General features: G+C 37.0%; 1 protein-coding gene across 1 annotated transcript in view; it reads right to left on the reverse strand.

Annotated features, from left to right (window-relative positions):
* Positions 1 to 3,313: 3,313 nt before the first annotated feature.
* LRRC9 (leucine rich repeat containing 9) overlaps positions 3,314 to 14,000 on the reverse strand; it is a 38,843-nt gene continuing 28,156 nt past the window's right edge. The window contains 4 exon segments of the mRNA XM_062630861.1: positions 3,314 to 3,468; positions 9,183 to 9,296; positions 12,963 to 13,095; positions 13,426 to 13,632. Of these exon segments, the coding sequence (XP_062486845.1) occupies positions 3,314 to 3,468; positions 9,183 to 9,296; positions 12,963 to 13,095; positions 13,426 to 13,632 (609 nt within the window).

The following is a 14,000-nucleotide window of genomic DNA, read 5'->3' on the forward strand; positions in this document are numbered from 1 at the left end:
TATGATTCTATGTTTCTATGATTCTATAAATCAGCTATCGCGTTCCCCATATGAGCAGAGAATTCACAAATGACAGGCAGAGGAATATGACATTAGTGCTTCATAAGCATCCCCTTGCATGTTTTAACTCCAATCTAACTTGATTTCTCTGGATAAGGAAAAAGCTTTTAACCCTGTTCCAGTTGTGATAAGATGAAAACAGTACCGAGCTAATACTAGGGAACCCGTGCCCCAGAATGAGACCTGAAAGAAACTGGAAGATAACAGCATGTTATCTTATTATCAGTCTCATCTACAAGCAGCTGATGGATGAAGTGATTGACTACAGCTTTGTGCCATCAAAGGATAAAAAGCTAACACACTTACAATATAGGTGTTTCCATTTGAGTCCAAATTATCTTTTTTAATCCTATTTTTTTAGTAGATTTTGTCTTCCATTGAAATATAATGTAGAAATGTTTTAAAATTAACAAAATGAAGCGTGGAAGATCTTAATATTCAGACAAGCAAACACATCATACTCAATTTCAAGCAGGGACTGTAGTGGAGACTCCAGTGGTAAAGTGAAACTGTTTTTCACATTATGCAAGGATTCAGACTCCTTTTGTGCATTGAACAGCACATTACCGGCTCTCAAATAGAATGGGAAAATTCAAGCAAATCCAGTTGTTACTTTTTGAAATAAAATGAGCTGAAATTCTGTCTTTTTAGAGCTTTGCCTTCCTGTGTGGGGTGTTTCTTCTGACTGTAACAGAAAATACACACTTTAAACTTTAAAATATCTGTATTTCAAGGGAAATACGTATATTAGACATAGACTGCACTTGAATAAATTACTTGGCAGTAAATTTAAGTTACTTGTAAAAATCATACAGAAGTGTTGTGATTCACTAGGTCACATACAAGCCTAGGACAAAAAATCAGTTAAGTCCTAAAGATAACTGTCGTATATGCATCCACCACTCACCCATCCTGTAGCCTCCACTGCTTATTTTCATACAAGAATTCTACATGCAGTTGCTCACTAGCATAAAATTGTTAATTGAATGTTAGCTGTCCCAAGAAATATCATGGTTGTATGAGATCAGTGGAGCAAAGGACACTGGGCTGATTCTGAGCATTGAAAGAGCTTTGTCAAAAGACCTGAAGCAACCTTAAAACCTTAAAACTTTCTGGGCTCAAGAAACTAGGATCTTCCTTCCTACATAGATACACAGTCAAAGCTGAACTTAAATTACTATTCAGACTAACTCTTTGTCTACCAAAAATTAAGGAAGAAATGTTTGGGTTCATATGCTTTCTGGTGATAGAATGCAACTATAAATTTAGCTTAAATGACTACTGTAGTCATCTTCCTTTGATGTGTCAGTGAATCTTCCTTGAAATTCAAAAAAAACAAGTATACTGGTTAAAGACAGATCCTGTAAACAGAAATAGTGGAAAGTATCATGTAACAGCATTCTTGTTTCATTGTTATTTTAGAGTTGTGTGAAGAATTTCTGATTATTAATAAAATAAAATAAAAATAGAAATTAATAAGAAATATCAGTAACACCTGTAAAATGCTACAAATATCATCTAAGTTAAGAAATTTAGGGAAGGTAATACTTCAAAGAAATTTAACCATGGTAAGGTAAGAGTTAGGTTGTTAACACACCTGAATAGCTTAACTCTGCCTAAAGAGGTGTCAGGAGGTGAAAGGCTGAAAAAAGGCCTCATTTAGCCTAAAACATCACTTCATCTAATCTGGGATGATATGACTAGTGTTGCTTCATTAGAGGCAAACATTTCTTTCTTACTATCTGGGTGCCTTTGCACTGTTCTAATTTTAGCATGTCAGATTTAGTAAGAAGTAAGCTTAAATTGGAAACACCCTGACACGATGGGACTAATCTTACATGAAAAGCAACTGTGCATACCGATTCCAGAAAGAATCACCTCACTGACTTACACAAGTGATTTTGGGGGAATCTCTTTAGGTAGTAAATATTAGTAATCAAGATGGAAATGCAGAAGTCCCAGTGCCAGACCTGTTTGTTCACTTCACTGTTGTGGAGAAACATTTGATACAATAAAAAATGCTGGTTTAACATTCAGTCACACAGTGGCTTGTTCCAGCTGCGGGTAGTCAGTAAAATAGCAGGATAGTGCTGTTTGTATCACGATTGTTAGGTAAGTTTCATCACAGTAACAACTTTACACTTGCATTTCTGCTTCCCTACCTAATATTTTTAATTATTAAACAAAACTAGACTTCATGCAACAGAAAGTAAACAAAGCAACCAACGCAAAAGTGGTAGAATAAGTTTTATCATGGATCTGGGAGGTACCAGCTTATTTCTGTTAGAACAGCTGGCTCCATTTTATAGAATAGTCACTGTTCTAATTGCAGAATTTTAAATTCTTGTCTAGATGCTTTCTTAAATGCATTCCAAGTTTTATCAGAAGAAAGAGAGTAAACACATTTTTTGGTAGATCTGAAAACTGAGGTAAAGACAATGTGGCAGCATTCAGAGAAAGAAAAGTAATGTTTGAAGAAAAGTGCTTTGGCTGCACCTCCCCTAAAAATATGGTGAGAAACATCAGCAGTGTTAAGGGCTGGTAACAGCCTCACTGTCCTGTGTTTTCTGTGCTGCCCTGATGCAGTTGGCTGGTTCAAGAAGTAGCCCTAAGATGCACCAAATGGTTTAGGAGATAGTTGCTGCTCCTTTGGCTTGCCTCAGAGCTCTTTCTGCATGGATGCTTCAAAGGTTACTTGCTATAATTCCTGGAATTTTAGACTTATCTGTAACATAAGATGCACACAGATATTCCCCCTAGACAGCCTCATCCCAGCTGCCAATCATCAAGTACTTCACTTACTCTTTTCTTCTTTATTTTCCTCACCAGAACAACATTACATCATTTTTTTTCCCAGTTCCTAGCATAATCTAATTTGCAGACTGAAATGTGTTAATAAATTATAATAATTTAAAAAATTCTAAAAAAAAACCCAGCCCCAAAACCAAACCCAAAGCTTTTGAAAGTGCTGAAAAGCTAACTCTTCTGTCAGTGATTCAGACTAAATCTGAAGAACCATCCTAGGAAGCAGAACTGACCAAGATAAGTAATCCTTCAGAAAACACATTCCTCAGCTCTGGGAAGGTTGTGAGAAACTTACAGACTTGCAAGATACCCAGGAAAGATAAAAATGTTCTTGTTAGAAATGCTTTATATGGCCCTATAACATGCAGCATGAAGGAGTATAACTATGTTAAGTATTTAGGAATATGTAATCCTGTTCGGTTTTGCTCACTTTCATTTGACTTATTCACTAAGGCACTTCAAGTTCATGACCAAATACAAGATCAGAGCCAAATAAATGCTTACTGTTTTCATTCAGATTCCCATTTGTTATTCTGAAATGATTATGCCTTGTAAAGTTTGCTCTCGGTGCCGGAAATCCAGAGTCCTCTGGAGAGTTTGAAACTGAAAAACCATTCATAAGAAAAGGAAAATATAAAATAGTGTTTACATTTCTTGGTCTTTATGATAGAAACATCTTTCTGATTTTACAGTAATACAAACAGTAATGATCAAGTTTAGTCAATAGAGAACCATAAGATCAGTTCTTCAAATTACTGTTGTGAGCTTAAGATGTGAGAATTGCATTTTCCAGATTATCTGTCAAACAGAAGCAGTGCAAGCTGTGTACATTAGAAGGCACCAGTAGCTACAAAACTCAAATGCTTGAAACAAAATGTAATCTCTTGAAGAGCAAAGCTACTATAATTCACTGAAACTGGTTTTACTGAAAAACCAATACATTTTCCAATGTAAACTCATTACAGGGGATGGCTGTCAGGGGGCTGATAAAAATTCAGATGTGAAAGAATCTTTATAGTATTTTAAAATACTTAGTAGTTCCTAAGTCTCACTTTATGACTGCCACTTCTTGTAGCAACTGATTTAAGGGAGTTGATGCCAGTCTGTGCTGATTTGTTAGTTTTGTAAAAACAGGGTACAGTACACTGACAACAGTGATTGATTGCCTCCTGTAAATCATCTCTAGTTCAGCAGTGATAGTGTTAAAAGAGGTTTAACCAATAGCATGAAAAAAGAAAATACCATTATTAATAATATTAATACAGAGTGCTCTGGTGTCTACCTAAAACAGTACTAAATAAAGTGCTAGCCTACTTTTTGCTGGGAAAATCTCTTTTGAAGCTTAAGATCAAAAGCACTTTTTAAGCTTAAACAACACCATATGGTTTCAATTCTTGCTTTCCAACAAGCACTTTAAAAAGCACAACTAAAATGCAACTGACAAACTTGAAAAATCTTTTGTGTTGTTCCACTTGAATGATCTAATGAGAAAATGGCTCAGTTCTGTTGTAGCTAATGAGGTATAACATCTTCACTGAACCTGAATATATAACAGATACTTCTCTAAAGATCTAGTCTTAACATGCTTCTATTGCTTTACGCATTCTGCCATGTTTTTATTTAAGTGATGTCCAATGAATAAAAGCACAGGTCAGTTTTGAAACAGAACATTTACACATGAAATTACTCAATCCAAAAGTGCTTTGAACTCTGTATACAAGCATTGTGGTTTCAAGTGGGAAAATTTGTTTCACCAGCTTACTAAGGCCCTGAGTCTGCAAACAGAGATATTAATGTAGCCAGGCAGAGATCTGTGAAAACACATTTTTGGCAGATAAAGTTCTGAGACAAAGCCCAAGTGTATGTGAACTTAAACCTGTCTATTTCAGCAGTGACCTACTATCAATGTGAAGACAGATTTGGCAAAAGAGTGAAGGTACCACTAGTATCAGTATCAGCAGCATTTATTCTGGTAGTACCTAGAAGCTATTATCCTGATAAAAGGCTTTATTTATACAATAAAATATTTATGCCAAGAGATTTATACAAGGATGCAATAAGGATGTAACCCATAGGTGTGGGAGGCTTTAACATAACAGCAAAGGGGTTAGATTCAGTGCATCAGGTAGTATTTGCAGCTTAGCAAGAGTTTAGACAGGTTGATGAGGGCAGAATAAAACTGATCATGCTGGTGCTTCTTATAATCCTTAGTACTTATGTTTCAAATATGTAAAAGAACATGGTTTTATGCTCCATAAATGTGAAACTGAGACATGAAGAGAGAGCTACCTTGCACAGCTAGTGGGACCACAGAGTGGGAGCAGAGTCTAGATCTCCTCATTATGCTACTGGTCCTTATGGGGAAACTGATGGTTAAAATTCATACTGCAGTCTTTGAGCTGGAAGGAAATAATTCTGTTCATCCAACAAATATCCAGACAAGTTTCATGCTGTGATACAGAAAACACAGGTCTGCTGTCGGACAACAAGCTCTTTCAGTGAGTGGGGTCTTAGTGATAAACAGAATTACAATGAACCTTCTGTTTGTAGGAGAGACGTGCTAAGGCTGGCCTCCTCTCTGACTCCTTGCTGTTATTGTTTTTCTTGCATTTAGGAATCCTACTAAAAATCTCTGTTCAAGTGAATTTATACTGTAAAATGAAATGATGCCTACCCAGTGAATGCAGACAGACTGACAGATGGGTGAGTACAAGAAAATAATGAGCAATAAAATTGATCAGTGACTGTGACAGACAATGGTCACAGCAGATGCTCGACTGTTGTGAAGCTTTCTTTTGGTTTCATAGTCAAACTTCAGGGCAAGGTCTGGAGGAAAGCAACAAGGTAGCTTGTTCAGGGACCCCCTTCTCAATACAATGTGCAGCAAAGTAGAAATATGGCAGTGAAAAAGGGTGTTGATAACCAGTAACAGTGGTCAGCTTAAGGTATGCAATTGCATCTCAGGGCATTAAGACAGGACCTCACTCTCAATAAGAATGAACAATGGAGACAAATGCTTTGATGTGGAGGGGCAGGGGGAGCTAACACAAAGCAGCAGGCTTACAGGCAAAGGCATAAATGAAGAGCGTTATCTGTGTTAAAAGTATTTCCGATGGACATAATGAGACAAGATGGTTTCTTTCAAAACTCAACAATGTGATATTGCGTTATCAAATTATAGTTGAAAATAATTATGAACATAACTATCATCAAGAAGAGAAATTGGAATCAGGTGTGTCAAGAATCCCAAATAGTAGACATCTTCCTGGCAGAATGATAGAAAGAACATATTACATGTCCTTACACTTAACCAAATCCGGTGGTGAAGAAAGGAAGCAGATAGTATGTCTTTTATTTTCCCTGACTTTACAAAACCTGAGGTTATCTAGAAAGAAAAAAAAAAATCTGTGTTAATACTAGGATAACCATATGTCGCACTCCTTGTGGGTGACATGAATATTGTCCTTGGAATTTGAATGACATTTGCTTTACTTGTTCCAGGGGCTCATAGTCTGATCTTATCCTCTCTTCTGCATTTACTGGCAAACAAAACACAAGCAATGAACAGCAGTTCTTGAGAGAACCCTGTGCAAAGAAAACATAAATTAACCCAGTGATGGGGTCCTTTTCCAAGAAATCCATCTGACAGTATATCTCTCAGCTACATGAGTAGCTGAACCAAATCTTACTCTAATGCTACTCTTAGAAACAGAATCCAAATTGCAGAAATAGCTATATATCTTTGAGCAACATTTTTTGACTTTAAGTGCCCATGAATAACTGACGCTTTGTACTGACAAAGTGGCATGCTATGGGCAAATTTATACGTTCCTCATCAAGTTAGCCTAGACCATGGCAGCTTCTTATGGCCCTCAGCCCATATGAGTATTTGAGTGCACTGTGTGCCTTACAGAGATGTGACTAGGAAACAGCCTTGCAGATGGCTGTGTTGAGATGCAGGCTGTGCTGCAGACAGAAAAGGCTAGCATTATTTTCCTCTTTTAATATACAATGTTATTGAAAATGATAGGCGGTAGGGTATCTGAAGTGCTCCCGTGAGACCCCACTTGGAGTACCATGTACAGTTCTGGTGTCCTCAACATCAAAAGGACATGGAACTGTTGGAACAAGTCCAGAGAAGGGCCACGAGGATGATCAGGGGACTGGAGCACCTCCCGTATGAAGACAGGCTGAGGAAGTTGGGGCTGTTCAGCCTGGAGAAGAGAAGGCTGCGTGGAGACCTCATAGCAGCCTTCCAGTATCTGAAAGGGGCCTATAGGGATGCTGGGGAGGGACTCTTCATTAGGGACTACAGTGACAGGACAAGGGGGAATGGGTTCAAACTTAAACAGGGGAAGTTCAGGTTAGATGTAAGGAAGAAGTTTTTTACTGTGAGGGTGATGAGACACTGGAATAGGTTGCCCAAGGAAGTTGTGAATGCCCCATCCCTGGCAGTGTTTAAGGCCGGGTTGGATGGAGTCTTGGGTGAGGTGGTTTAGTGTGAGGTGTCCCTGCCCACAGCAGGGGGGTTGGAACTTGATGATCTTAAGGTTGTTTCCTACCCTAACTATTCTATGATTCTACTAACCAATGCTTACTAATACATTGTGAGGTGTACTTCTTAATGCCACATTGTAAAGGAGGCAGCTGAGCCCAACACCTTGATACTCTTATGAGAAAGTATAAGCCTGCAGTTCTAAAGAAGGGAACCTTGGAATAGCAATTTCCCAAGAGGAATTTGTTTTTTTTTCCTTTGTGAAGAGCATGACTGTTCTTGCCATTACTGAGTAATACTTAGTTTGCTTGACATTCTTGTGTCATTTCATCATCTGTTTCAGAAGTCAGTTCATTCCCCACTCAGTATAACCCTTTGAAAGTTGACTTAAAAATGTCATAAGTGCAAAACTATGCTTTTGAGTCAATCATTAAAAGCAGAGATCATGACTGCACCATAAGTACTACTGCTCCAACGTGCCCTGGTCTTCTCTCTTTGCTGTGTTTCTAGCTGTTGTTTTAGATGAGAAACTGCTGGTTTATGGTAAAAGGAAGTTAAGAGGCATTTAGAACTTGGACTTTCCACCTAATCTTTAAGAGTCTATTTATGGAAACATTCTGTATGAACTATATTTTCAACTGAAATTTAGAAAGACGCATTTTTTTTTCTCAAAACTAACAATGAAAAATGAATTTTGTTTCCATTTATGTTTATGCTACTGTTAATCTCAGCAGTGTTAAAATACTTAAATATATGAAGCTGAGATGCTACAAACTTTATGCAAACACTTGGCCCCACTGAGTTCCACTTGTCCATTTATGGTTACCAGGAAAGCCTTTTCTACTCTATAAAAATGTTAACTGTTTTCTGTCCCACAACTATGTATTCATAAAATCAGAAAGGCTAGAGTCTCCTTTGCCCTGTTGTAACAGTTTGTTCCCAGGGATAAAAAAGGCAAACCAGCAGCACTACACTGAAAAACAGAAGTATGCCTGGAAAAAAAGAAACCTGAAATTTCCCTTTGGGACTTTTTCAAGGAGTGATGTGGAAAACAACAAAGAAGATGATTGCTATTGAGCCATTTTAAAAATAAAATCAAGCATTTCAGAAATCCTTTAACATTTTTTGATCTTTCTTAACAGATCTGACCTGCTTTAGAATATTGAAAGGACAGCCCATCACTGCAACATACTCAGGCAAACACATACATTTTAAATTTATCTTGCATCACTATGAAGAACAGCATCCTGTAGAATGAGTGGCTTCTGATCACAGTACTGCACTGAGACAGGCACAGTGAGTCAATGTGATCATCATGTATACTGTGAAGCTATCAGCCTTCAAAAAAAATAGCTCATTCCTTGGAATGACCCAGTTATAATGCAAATCTTTATAGTTTTATTGATTATGAAGAGTAAATATTCACTGTATAAAATTAAAAGCACATCTAGTTTAACAATGCCAGCAAATATAGTAGCTGGATTTCAAAGCTTTGAGATTGCCTTAAGAATGGGAATAGCTTGAAGTTTTTCTAGTTCAGATGATTCCTGTCCTAAAGTTAAAAAATACACCATATGTTAGGAGATCTCAAAAATCTCACAACTGATATGTATATTTTTTGGAAAATATCAGTAATTTTACTCAGGCAAATCCATAGAAGAAAATGGGAATTTTGTCCAAAGACAGTCCACCATATTTAGTCCACTGAATATAGAGCATTAAAAAAAAAAATAAAATACTGTTTTTGAGTTCTGTTGGAAGTCCAGAAAAGATTTCTCTAATTATACCAAAGCTTGTAAACTGTTTGGTTCTCATATTTGGTTTTGCTCCAGATGATGAGTCAACAGAATGTTCTGTCTATGAAGTAAACCTTATGAAACTGTTTTAATTCAGTTATGGTCCAATACCAACTGCAGAAACTGGAGACTTTGAAGTCCTAGAGTTTGCTCATGTATTTTCATAATACAGCAAGAGTAAATACATGGAATTGTCTTTAATGGATTTGGATTTCTTTCCAGAAAAAAATATATCTTAAGCAAAAGCAGCTCATGAATATTCTGAATTACTTGTACATTGTTTTGGACCACTTCAATGACAGTGGAAGCTGTGTTTGATTTCATCCATCTATCTATCTATCTATCTATCTATCTATCTATCTATCTATCTATCTATCTATCTATCTTATTTACTATCTCTATTTATAGCAAAGTATATTCCTAAATAAAATTTGGACATCTTGAGAAACGAGATTTAGGGCAATTTTTATTGTCAGTATTGCTTATATCGAGGAGGAAATTTCCTCAGTGTACGACTTGCTTCAGGCCATCAGCTGACAAATCCCTCTTCCACATGCTGGTCACCTTTCTCTGCCCTTGTAAGAGATAAGTGAGGCATGGTGGTGCAGTATGAAAGAATTTCAGTGCTCAGTATCTGAAGGATCTTGGAGCCAGGGCAAGAATTAAACCTAGGGTATCATTCTTATGGAAGTCAAGTCCAGAAAAGACTGTCCCCTACAAATTCAAGTGAAGACTGGATGTGAGGAAAGTACTGTAAATCCTTAAGTGCATGTACAGAAAAGCTGCTCATATCTACCCTGCCAAACCAGAAATCTCAAGTTTTTTAGCCTGCTATACTGTAGGTGGGCCACATTAGTAACTAACTCCATTGTAGCCCAGGATCAGGGGCAGTTTTCTACAGATTCTGTATCCCTAAGCCAATAAAGCAAACAGGAGAATGATGCCACAATTTGCCCTGGGTGAAAGAACTTAAGCAGTTCCCATTCCCCCAAAATATAAAATTATGAAGAGTATATGTGGATGACTGCAGTTTCACTAATCACTAGAAGAGGTCATAGGAATTACACCTGTATATGATGAAATAATCTGATGAAAAATGAAACAAGTGCACTACTTGGAGGTGGAAGTATATCCAGGTATGTCTGCTCTGTGGAAGCTAGATCAAGTTTTCTGCATCCAGACCATCAAAATCAAACAAATAAATAGCCCTCCTCCTCTGGTCACAGAAGTCTGAGGACATGAAAACCGCTGTAAACTGCTGTTTAATTTGGTAAAATACTTGTGGGAACCCTTGCGTTTATTCTCACAACAGTTGAATGACAATAAGGCAAAATAAACCAACGTGCACTGTTCAGTAACTTGCCTGTCAAAGCTTCATTTCTGTTACATCTGACCTGTAATTAGGTAGCATGAGCTAATAGATAAAGAAAGAGAAGGGGAAAAAAAGAGTTTGCATTTTAGCTTTGCTTCTTCCTTACTACCCAGCTAATGAAACAATGTGCTTAGCAACCTCAATTTCTCTAAAACCACTAAATGTTGGTGATTGCTGAGCAGGTAGTAGATCTGACTTGATTACATTCAAACATCACAAACAAAACAATATCCAAACTGTATGTTAATATGTAATAACAATTTGTGTTAGATACGTAAATATGTACTGTGCATATTTTACGCTTTACACAAGCTTCTCTCACAGGGCTACAAAAACTAAGAGCTAGTTCAACTTCCAGAGAAAGCGTCAAGAGGATCTGGGGAAGGTTTAAGAACCTTTTTGTTCCTAGAATATCTCACAGTTGAGGAAGAATGCAATAGTCAATAAAAAGATAGTATCTACTTAGTGGGAAATTAAAAGCAGCTATAATAAATGGGAAGATAAAGAAATTGTCAGTAAGAAATTTAAACTTAAAAAAAACAAATGAAAACCAATGATGAAAAGGGTAAATGCACATAAGGAGAAAGTGAGAAACAGTTTAAAAGTATATCAAAACCAAAAGGAATCTGGACAATGGTACTGGATCGTTACTAACTGAAAATGGTAGCATCAATAAACATGAAACAAAGCATAGTTGTTTAATAAATACTTCTGTGCTGCATACGGGAAAAAAAGGGAAATGTTATTCAGATTCATACAGTAATAATGACATAATTTCCATGCCACTACTGACTTGAAGTCCGTTAGGTAGCAGCTACTGAGCTAGAATCTGACATGTTTAAATCAGTGCCTCTGAGTAAGCTGGATTTGAAAAAGCTGGCTGAGAAACATGAAGTACTTACGTTGATTTGCTCTAAGTTTGGGAACACTGGCCAAGTTTCAGGTGCCTGCAAGAAAACTGAATCTTGTTGCTGTTTAAAAAGGGAGGGTGGAGAAAGCTGGAATGCATTAGTGTAAAAAAAAAATCCCTCCCATCAACAGGAGAGGCATTCGCACAGTTACTGAACTATTATTTCAAATCCTTTTTGAGCCCCCATTCTGTGTAAAGAATGTTCACCTTTCATGGGGAAGCAGATAAGCAAAATGAGCATAGGAATTTGTCACACTGGTGGAAGCCCAGACAGCCCATATCCATGAGTGCTTCCGCCAATGTCTCTTTTCTCCAGAAAATCTGAAAACAAATTCATTTTTTTTCCTCACACTTCAGATGTGGAGCATATGCAGAGAATGAAAACAAGAAGAGCTGGGTGAAGTCTTGAGAAGTATGCACACAACAATTACATTTGGCAGGATTCTCTGATGCTTTGTCACTGTTACTTTTGTAAAACTTGACCAGTGTATAGAAGGAATTCTTCATGGTCACTTTGCAAGACTTGACTGATGCGATAAAACTGAATTTGATAATGGATGTTGCCTTGTATGTGCAGAAATAAGTAAATGCATCCTGACAGGTCCTGCAAGTTTTAATCCAGAAAGAGTGCATAGATGAGAAATGCAAACTGAAAGGTAATTTGAAAATGCTCTTTAGGACATAAGCTGATCTAACGTTGATGGCGAAAGGAAGAAGAAAGAAGAAGAAAGAAGAAAGAAGATCCTCTGTCTCCCTCAGAGGATGATGAAAAGGGTATCAGTTTTGAAATGAGCACAAGAACAGAGGTTTAGTGGCAGGATGAATGACTGCTAAGACTGCACAGAACACTGCAGAAGAACATTGGATGAATGTACAAAACCCTTCTTTATGCTTATGAAAGGTACTGTGGATTGAACTGCCTGAATTTATTGATTCTAAGAAGAGATTGTGACTGCCATCAGAATATTATACAGTGTAAGACAGCTGAATTTTCACAGCTCAGGCTCAAAGAATTGAAATAGTATATATTCCTCACTATCTGAATATATTCCTAACATTTTGTAGTGTAATATTGCACCTATTCAAATAAGGAATGAAAACAGAATATCAATAATCAATCTGATCAGAGATACAGGTACACACTCTCCCAGATCAAACCAGCAGCCAGAAAGAGGTAGGTGCTTCCCTTACTCAAAATGAAATCCTTTGTAAAAAAGTAAAAAAAATCCAATATATGTTTAAAATCCAAAGAACAGAGGACAGCAGCCTGGTATAGTTAGTTTGATGAAGAAGTGTACTAACAAGTTGTTCACAAAGAACTTAGGAAAGAAAAGCCAACCAGATGATGCTTAACATACTATATGTGTGTAAAACAAACAAAACCCCCACAACATACTGGGTTTCTTCAAGCTAGTAGTGTTAAAAAAAGGGAGATCCAAAGCTACCGACACCAAAGACACCTTATTGCAACTCAGTGGAGTAAAGGAGTGATAAAAGTATGTTTTAAAAGCTGATGGTTCTTGCTCCCTTTTGCAAGTGCTTGCTGTCCATATCCATGAGAGGCCACCTTTCAGTACAGCTGCTCTTTGTTACCTGATTTGGGAGATTTTTATCCAGGCAGTATTTGTTCAATGTGAGTGTAGTTCGGACACAATACATGTAAAAAGGAAACATAATTAATCAAACAGAATGTTCTTCTGCTAACACATTAGCAAAACTACCATTACATTTATCCAATTCAGATATTTGATCTTTAGAAAGATGATTGGTCAGTTTAAAGTGCTTAAAATGTTTGGTGCAATTAATTGATGAGATTACTTTAACAATACTGGAAAATGGAAACGGTTGCAATCAGCTTTGTGCTGGTTGATTGCTGTTACAAAAAACCACAAACAGGGTATTGAAGGAGATCAAAGGCCATTTTCAATCAAATGAAATTAGTTTAATATTGTTAGAAAATATTGAAAAGACGATGTCATGAACCCACCTTGGCATTAGGAATGAAGATTTAACCACTGAAAGACATGAGATTATTGTTCTGTAAATTTACACTGCACGCATTTCTAAACTGGTCCGTTAGCACCAGAAGGATTGAGAATATAAATAACATGGAAAACTGGTAGAAATTAGATACAGAGCATGAGCGGATCCATAACATGCTAGATTGTAAGAAATGGGGTACAAAAGAAGCACCCTGATGAAAATCTCACAAGAAATTCACAGTTCTTTATCCAGCAGTAAACAACTGGTTTGATTCTGACACCAAAGGCAAGGGATTTCAACAGTCAGCTCTGCTTCTATGTTGCATTACTGAAATTCTAGTTCCATAGCTTTCAGGCTCTTTGATGTTTATATGAGCAGACCTGAACATCTGTTTTCTTATGGAACAGATTAACGGAGAGTCTGTGTTCTCTCAGTTAGTTTACAATATAGATTTGTAGGTAATATACACTAATTTCACAGGCGTTAGAAATATTTTAACTCCAAATATTACAGTTAAAGCCTTGGGAGCCCTAGCAGTGTGCTAGGGTACTATCACAAAAAGTGCAATTTCTAATCTGA

Source organism: Pezoporus occidentalis, unplaced genomic scaffold (genome assembly GCF_034315485.1).
Source record: "Pezoporus occidentalis ecotype Australia unplaced genomic scaffold, CSIRO_AGI_Poc_V1 ctg36, whole genome shotgun sequence".
Lineage (NCBI taxonomy): Eukaryota > Metazoa > Chordata > Aves > Psittaciformes > Psittacidae > Pezoporus > Pezoporus occidentalis.